Source organism: Rana temporaria, chromosome 8 (assembly GCF_905171775.1).
Source record: "Rana temporaria chromosome 8, aRanTem1.1, whole genome shotgun sequence".
In the NCBI taxonomy this organism is placed as follows: Eukaryota; Metazoa; Chordata; class Amphibia; order Anura; family Ranidae; genus Rana; species Rana temporaria.
The window spans coordinates 15123748-15132967 of record NC_053496.1 but is presented as its reverse complement, the minus strand read 5'-3'; the positions used below and the strand labels follow the sequence as shown (position 1 = coordinate 15132967).

At 40.9% G+C, this 9220-nt stretch overlaps 1 protein-coding gene across 2 annotated transcripts in view; it reads right to left on the bottom strand.

Moving 5' to 3' along the window:
* Positions 1–402: 402 nt before the first annotated feature.
* The window catches only part of LOC120946694 (alpha-2-macroglobulin-like), a 135479-nt gene continuing 126661 nt past the window's right edge, over positions 403–9220 (bottom strand). For both annotated transcript variants that reach the window (XM_040361322.1, XM_040361323.1), the window contains exons 34-36: positions 8562–8664; positions 5520–5561; positions 403–491 (exon numbers count right to left, since the gene is read on the bottom strand). In XM_040361322.1, the coding sequence (XP_040217256.1) occupies positions 466–491; positions 5520–5561; positions 8562–8664 (171 nt within the window). In that variant the 3' untranslated portion in view covers positions 403–465. The remainder of the gene's footprint in view (positions 492–5519; positions 5562–8561; positions 8665–9220) is intronic.

Here is a 9220-nt window from a genome sequence, read left to right as displayed (position 1 = left end):
ATTTGCGCATTTACAAATTGTCAAATTTATGAAGTTTATGAATTTACGAATTTTCGAATATTCTAATTAAGAATTTTCAAATATTCGAATTTACGAATATTCTGAAAAATTCATTGGGTTTTTGTTCATTTGGATATTTCCAAATTAACAAATTTGTTGAAATTCATTAAAAAACTAATTCAGAAGTAAACCAATTGCAACATGTCTGATCTGTATGCTAAAAAGAAATAGTAAAAACTGGTACAAGCAAGTAATATTTCATATAAAAAAATTACTTTCAGACACACTCTACAATAGTCACACAGACAGTTCATGGAAAGCAGACTTTATTTCCCTTTAATTTCAGTACCAGACTACAAAGCTTGTTACAGTATCTGAGTAGCTCCCACATGCAATCTATTGACACATTTACAGAAATTGTTTCATTTGCGAGTTTTCGGTATAGATGCAAATGTTCTTCTGTTCTTAACTTGAATTACTGGAGGTGTCATCTACAAAGCAAAAGAGAAGAAAAAAATAAAAGTTTAACCACTTGCCCTCCACAAGATTACAGCTCTGCATTACAGTACTTTAACTAACAATTGCGCGGTCATGCAACACTGTACATAAATTAGGATTACTGTATGTCATATTTTTTTTTTACCATGAATAGGAGGGTTTTTTTTGGTGGTATTTTAATCACCACTGTGTTTTATTTTTTGTGCTATAAACTAAAAAAGGGTGACAATTAAAAAAAAAAAACATTTTTAGTTTCCGCTTTAACACATAAATTTATGAAAAAAAAATTTTTTTTTTAAATGTTTTTATTGGATATGTCAATATGTATTCTGCTACATATTTTTGGTAACAAAAATAAAATAAAAAATAAAAGCGTATATTGATTGGTTTTTGCAAAAGTTATATAGCTAGATTCAGTAAGAGTTAGGCCGGCGTATCAGTGGATACGCCGACCTAACTCGGAATCTGCGCTGTCCTAAGTTTAAGTGTATTCTCAAACAGAGATACACTTAAACCTATCTAAGATACAACGGCTTGCGCCGTCCTATCTTAGGGTGCAATATTTAGGCTGGCCGCTAGGTGGCGCTTCCATTGCGGTCGGCGTAGAATATGTAAATCACTACATACGCCTATTCACGAACGTACGCCCGGCCGATGCAGTACAGATACACCGTTTACGTAACGCATTATCAGGCCTAAAGATATTCCATCAAATAGCTGGAATAGTAATGTTAAAGTATGGCCGCCGTTCCCGCGTCGGAATTCGAAAATTTTACGTTGTTTGCGTAAGTCGTCCGTGAATAGGGATTTACGTCATTTACGTCCACGTCTAAACCAATAGGCCCGTGCGGCGTACGCTGCCGCAATGCACACTGGGATATGTAGGCGGATGGCGCATGCGCCGTTCCAAAAAAACGTCAATCACGTCAGGTCAAACCAAATTAACATTAAACACGACCCCTCAGCCTATTTTGAATTAGACACCCTTACGCCCGCCCGCTTTAGGCTACGCCGAGGTAACTTAGCAGGCAAGTACTTTGTGAATCATGTACTTGCCTCGCTAACTTACAGCGGCGTAGTGTAAACACGATATGCTACGCTGCCGCAAAGTTAGGACGCCCTTTGTGAATCTACCCCATAGCCTCTACAAACTCTAGTATATAGTAGAATGTGGAATGTGCACTGCCGTAAAACTCATTAGTTCTCGTTTCATTCAATTTTTTTTTCCGGTCATTCGTTATGAGCGCAATTCGTAAATTCTAAAATTTGAGAATCCAAAAATGAGAAAGAAAATCCAAAAATTTGAAAGAATAAATAACTAATAATAGCCGACTATTAAATTATAGTTATTGGAATTTCCTTTCAAATGAGGATGTTAGTGAATGTAACGAATACAAACAAATTAATAATAAATAATAATAAAGTTATTATTATTGTTATTTATTATTATTAATTTGTTACATTCCATTTGTTTAGATACGGCATTCGTTAGTTCAGATAATTCGTAACTTTGGATAAATTTGTATTTGTAAAGTTCACCAACAGTCAAATTTAAAACAAAATTCCAATACCTATAATTTAATAGTTAGTAATAGTTAAGTTATTATTAGTTAATTATTTCAGATTTTAGAATTTTCAGGTTTTTGGATTTTCAAATTTTTAATTGTTGAATTGGCGAATTGCTGAATTGGCAAATTGGCGAACTGTAGAATTGGCGAACTGTTGAATTGGCGAACTGTTGAATTGGCGAACTGTTGAATTGGCGAATTGGTGAATTGGCAATTTTCGAATATTAGAATTTAAGAGCAGGAGGAAATGATGCCCTGAAGAAAAGAAAAACCTTTGTTATACAATAACGAGTGGTGGAGGTGTGGTTATTCCTTTAAGATCAAGTTGTAAACGTTGGTGGAACACTACTTAAATGCATTAAGGTGAAAAACCTTTTGTCCTGCAAATATGTGAAATCTTGTGAGCTGCTATGTTAATCTAATTAAAGCTGCCAGCACTAAACACACTTCTTAAACATGTGAATAATCAAACTAAAATCCCCAAAAAATACAGATTTAAAAACATAAATAAACTTTTATTTTATTTTCTGTCAGTACATTTTGAAAATAAGTATTTTTTCTCCTTCACTGATGGGTGCTGATGAGGCTGCACTGATGGGCACTGATGAGGCGGCACTTAAGGGCACTAATTGGGTGGCACTGATGAGGAGGAGGCACTGATAGGTAATACTGGTGGGCACTGATAGGTGCACTGGTGGGCACTGATAGACGGCAGTGGGCAGCACTGGTGGGCAGTGATAGGCGGCTCGGATAGGCAGCACTGATGGGCAGTGCTGATGGGCAGCAATGATGGGAATTGATGGGCAGTACTGATGAGCAGGCACTGATGGGCAGCACTGATGGGCAACACACTGATGGGCAACACACTGATGGGAGGCACTGACTGGTATCACTTATGGGCACTGGTGGCACTTATGGGCACTGATTGGTGGCACTGCTGGGGATTTCTTGTAATCAGGGCACTCGTGATCAGTGCCCTGATTACCTGCCCAGGTCTCCTCTGCAAGAAGATGCCACTGATTGGCACTCCTCGCCACACACTGTCAGTGTGAGGTGAGGAAAGCCAGTTCAGGACACTTCGGTATTTACATGTGACCAGCTGTGATTGGATACAGCCAATCAGATGGTTAAATAGCCACAGCCTTGGCTCTTTACAGAGATCAGGGTCGCCCCGTGTCCCGACGTCCTCCAGAATCTTGCTCCCGCGCGCCCCCTGGGGCGCGCTCTCGGAATCATCCGTGAGCGCCGGGTCTAGAAGACCTGGTGCATCACGGATCGCGGTAAATTGCCGCTGATAGCGATCACTTGTAAACAAACCGGCGTCATGTGATGACGCCAGTTCCTCCCTCCCCTCTCTGTACCGATCAGTACAGTGTGAGAGGAGAGCGGAAGCAGCGGAAGCAGCGGCAGCACCAGCACTGTGGGCTGGATCTGTGACAAATGCAGTCACAGATCCAGCCATCCATCCCTGCCCATTACTCTGCAATACTCTGCAATTCCCTGCGCAATACTCTGCAATTCCCTGCGCAATACTCTGCAACTCCCTGCGCAATACTCTGCAACTCCCTGCGCAATACTCTGCAATACCCCAATACTCCGCAATACCCCAATACTCTGCAATACCCAAATACCCTGCAATACCCCAATACACTGCAATACTCCAATATCCTGCAATACTCCGCAATACGTCCCCCCCTCCTGCCACCCTCCGGTGCTTTTACAGACTCACTGCTACGATCAAAGCTACGATCATTTTTTTTCAGTCTTCCCAGCCTAGAGGTGAGATGTGGGGTCTTATTGACCCCACATCTCACTGTAAAGAGGACCTGTCATGTCATATTCCTATTACAAGGGATGTTTACATTCCTTATAATAGGACTAAAAGTGATCAAAAAAATTATTTTTGGGGGGAAAAAAAGTCAAAATAATGTAAATACATAAAGTAAAATGAACAATAAATTATTATTATTTTTTAAAGCGCTCCTGCCCCGTGTACTTGCATGCAGAAGTGAATGCATACGTAATTCCTGCCAACATATGAAAACGGTGTTCAAGCTACACATGTGAGGTATCGCTCCGAACGTTAGAGCGAGAGCAATCATTTTGGCCCTAGACCTCCTCTGTAGCTAAAAACATGTAACCAATAAAAATAATTAAAAACGTTGCCTATGGGGATTTTTAAGTAGCGAAGTTTAGCGCCATTTTACGAGCATGTGCAATTTTGAAGGGTGACATGTTTGGTATCTATTTACTCAGCGTAACTTCATCTTTCATATTATGCAAAAACATTGGGCTAACTTAACTGTTTTTTTTTTTGGCTCAAAACAGTTTTCTTTTAAAAACACGCGTTCAAAAAATTGCTGCAAAAATACCGTGCGAGATAAAAAGTTGTAATGGCCGCCATTGTATTCTCTAGGGTCTTTGCTAAAAAAGCATATATATATATATATAATGTTTTGGGGTTCTATGTAATTTCCTAGCAAATAAATGATGATTTTTCCATGTAGGAGAGGAATGTCAGAATTGGTCTGGGTGCTCCAGAACGCCTGAAGGTGCTCCCTGCATTTTGTGCTTCTGTATGTGGCCACGCTATGTAAAATTCTCACACATGTGGTATCGGCATACTCGGGAGGAATAGCAGAATGTGTTTTGGGGTATAATTTGTGGTATGCATATGCTGTGTGTGAGAAATAACCTGCTAATATGACAGAAACAAGATATTTTTTTTTTTTTTTTACAGAATTTTCTGTATTTTTTCTTTTATATCGCAAAAAATAAAAAACCCAGAGGTGATCAAATACCACCAAAAGAAAGCTCTATTTGTGTGAAAAAAAGGACAAAAATTTCATATGGGTACAATGTTGTATGACTGAGTAATTGTCATTCAAATTGTGAGAGCACAGAAAGCTGAAAATGTATCTGGTTGAGTGAGTGAGTGAGAAACTTGTATAGCGCAACACATGCAAACTGAATCGCCTCTGGGCGCTTAGTATCCATTCCCTAAGTAAAATTTTTGCCCTCAGAAGAGATGGGTTTTGATTTTTCTTCTGAAGGCCAGGTAGTTCACCTCCAATCGGATGCTGGTAGGTAGAGCGTTCCATAGTCTAGGTCCTTGGACTGCAAATCTTCGTTCTCCCGTTCTCCGTTAGGAAGGGAATTTAAGTGCCCAGTGGTCAAGTGGAAAAAAAATATAGAATGAAGTACAGAGGAACTACAAAAGGGACCTGATAGGGGACAGACATTGGGTATCCCCCCTTTGTGTCATCAATCCACAACAAATATGCAGATAAGTAGAGGTACACACTTATTTCCGGTCAGCAACTAGGAAGTACAAAAGCTGAAGGATCACAGAACAGCCAAACAATTGTCAGTTTCAGACAAGATCCGACCAAGTTTCTATAAAAAAGTGACATGTTTCAAAATTTCATTCACTGAATGTGTAATAATCTTTACCTGTGTTGCAGGGATGGATGTATTCTGCCACTGCTTGTTCATCTGAAAGGTAAAACAACAACACTTTACATTCTATAAAACCATATAAAGCCCACTGCATCTTCATAAACACTAAAACCCATGTAGTTTCTCCTTTCCTAGTAAATTTATTATCCAAAGCAGTGAAATATAGTAGAAAACTCCAGATTTTCACAGATATATGAAGGCAATGAAAAACTCAATTTTATTCATTCCTAAGGCCTTTTCTCTGTGGTGCAAAAAATGCATTTAAATGGGTTGCTCAACACACCACAACCATAGGCGCACACACAGAGTGCGCATTAGCATTATCATTCTGTGTGCCGGCAGGGAGATGGGAAAGAGTTCCCTCTTACCATCTCTGACAAAATGATTATCCAGCTATGATCTCTCCCTATATCAGGGAACAGACAATCACTGACATTGCCACAGAGAAGAACGGGGAAGGTTTGTTTACACCTCTCCCCGTTCTTCAGCTCCTGTGACCCGATCACGGGACACCCGCGACGATCGGGTCTGCAGGTCCCACAGGCACGATCATGGAGCTTTGGACCGCTTGCGACCCACGGCTGGGCTCTTAAAGGGGACGTATATATTTGTCCATGTGCCCAGACGTGCCATTTTGCCGTTGTATATCGTTGTGTGGCGGTCCTTAAGTGGTTAAGAAGCGCTACACTATTTGTTCCTATATTGTTTTTGCCATTGTCTAACTGCTGTTTTAGCTGCTAATTTGAAGGGCAGAGCGGAATTATTTCCAACACTGTGCAGGGGACGTAAACAATACCATATCTTTGGTATTTAGCTCTGTTCACATCTAGGCATTTTTGGGGGCGTTTTTCTGCTGTAAACCTCAGCTCTGAAAACACCCAACAAGACAAATCCCATTAATTGCAATGGTTCCTGTTCACATCTGAGCGTTCTGTCACGTGAAGCAAAACGCCCATCACTCAAAAAAGTAAAGGAGCTTCTTTTTTGGCAGATTACAGGCATTTTACTGCGTTTACATTGGGGATATTTTAACCTTGAAAGCGCGTGTACAAAAGCACTGCAAAACTTTGCAAAAACACCTGAAAAAACTCCTGTAAAATAGCAACGCGTGAGCGTGAACAGAGCCTTTGTGGAAGGACTTGTGCCCAGTTATTGGTGTCAATGGTAAGAATTGTGCCCCATCGAAATCTACTGTTATGACCCACTGGTAATAATCAGACATAGGCCTAGAATTTTCCCCAGAGGAATGGTCAGACATGTTAGTAAACATACATAAATGCTCTCGCTCTATGTCTCTTTAGGTGGTACCTCACCCCAGATAGAGTACATAGATTCTACCCAGGGGTCTCAGACACTTGCTTTAGGGGCTGCCAAACCACGGGAACACTGCTTCACACTTTTTGGAGCTGTCCCCAACTGAAACATATATGGAGTCAAGCAGCCTCCAAGGTAGCGCAATTGTCGGGGTCTTTGATCACATTGACAGCATCTATGTGCCTACTCTTCACCCCCCATACAAAATATCCCCCCCTACAAACCAAAAATTTGTAAATTGGGGCTATCTTGTGGGCTATAGCCTTAAACTGGTAACCCACTGTACTTTGGGCTCAAGTACTCCAAAGAATCGAATCCATTAAACGAATGGAATGAATTCACCATACTATACTAGACTAAGGTGCCCACATGTCCCGGATTCCCACGGGACTGTCCCGCAATTGACATGTCTGTCCTGGGTCCCGGGAACCTTCATTCCGGGACAATACAATGTCATGGAATGAAATAGAGGACACAGCCACCCCTTACTAACTAGTAACTACATTTTCGAAACTGGTTGCTAGGGCCAGCACTGCCTGGCATCTTTCAACCAGTGACAATTTACTCTCAGACAGTGAGACTGGGAGCGAGGCCTACGCCTAATGCAGCACTGCTTTCCCCACTCACCTTGGCACCTCCTCCAGCACCCAGCGGCAAGTAGCAGGGACTGATGTGATCTTCACTCTTCAGATAGTGACGCCACTCCTTTCCTTCTATGCACGTGACTCATGCAGAGGGAGTGACAGCAGCACTTTATCTGGTGGCAGGCTATGGGTGGCAAGCGGCACTGCATCTGGTGGCAAGTGGCACATTCACCTGACAAATAACCCACCGCTAAATTCCCCATCAACCCCGAGACTACATTACCCCCCGCCCCCCCTCCTCATCTTTTTTGTGGAAGGTGAGAGAGGGGGTGTGTCCCTGAATGGCAGTTTGGAAATGTGGTCACCCTATACTAGACACTATGCAGGTTTTGGACACAACAGGAAATGGTCCGGATGGACGGCATATTGTAGCTCATAGTGATCCAAGGGCCTTATATATTGACACTAGCCTTCTCCCTCCAACGGATGTGTGCTACCTCCATCAAGCACCCAGAATTACCCATGGTACTGGTTCTGATTGAATGGATGCAAATTTGACATATGTAATTGTCTACAACTTTAGCTCTTGATTTAAGACAACTCTGTTATTTCATACAGTTCAGCTGTTCTTTGTTTGTATAGTTATCCTTCCGTTATTTTCCTGTATATGAGTGGTAATGGGACGCACCATAATATGGCGCTAATGTCCAGATAAGACACAAAAGTTTACTTGTGGAAAACTGTACCATAGAGATTATGACTAATATGTAGTTCATATATAATTATCAATCTGGTTTGCATCCCGACGTATACCACAACTTCTATGTTGAATCTGTACTGTCTTTTCTTGCTCTTTAATAAAAACGTTTGTATTAAAGAATTGTGCCCCATCTTTGGTGTCAATGGAAGGAACTGTGCCCTTTTGATGGTGTCAGTTGGAGGAATAGTGCCCCATCGTTGGTGTCAGCAACAAGAATGATGCCCCATTACTGGTGTCAGTGGATAGAATAGTCCCAGGGGCCAGATTAAGGCAAGCAAAGGGCCACATCTGGCCTCAGGGCAGCAGTTTGGGGACCCCTGGTCCATACCATCTATAGGTGTGATAATTGTACTCACTAGTAGAAGAGAACACTATTACCTGTCTCATAGTAATCATAGATTTTTGCTGTGGCTGATTTTAGGTCCTTGACCTCAATATCCTGCTCCACCATAAAAAAGATATTTACGGGATCATGTCCCACCTATGAGAAAAATAAAATTACAGGGATTGGAAAAAACGCAGCTAGGTGCTTTCAGAACCACAAAGAGCAGGTTGAAAGGACAGGTAAAAAGAATATGAGTTATGCAAAAAGGTCGGCTTCCAACAGTGGTAGTGGAGGACTAAATAAACTATGAACAAAAAGTAGTCAAAGAAGAAACATTAAATAAAAAGAAAAATAAGTGCAGAGTAAAAACACTGAAGATAAACTATGATTTTTGGCTCAATTTTAATTTTTTTTTACTAAACGTTTAATATATGGTATATCCATGTCACACAAGTCCTTAAGCATTTGGGATTTTCGGGAAAGAGAATATAGAAGAAGCTGTTTCCTTTCAGACTCTCTGTCTATGATTAAAATTCATTTTGGGGAGAACACACTGGAGCACCTTATGTTTACTCTTAAAGTGTTTCTAGGCAGAAGGCTTTTTCTTTAATGCATTCTATGCATTAAAGTGAATGTAAAGTCCTGTCCCCCCCCCCCTTCTAAAAAATAAAAAAAACATGTTATATTCACCTGCTCTGTGCAGTTGGTTTTG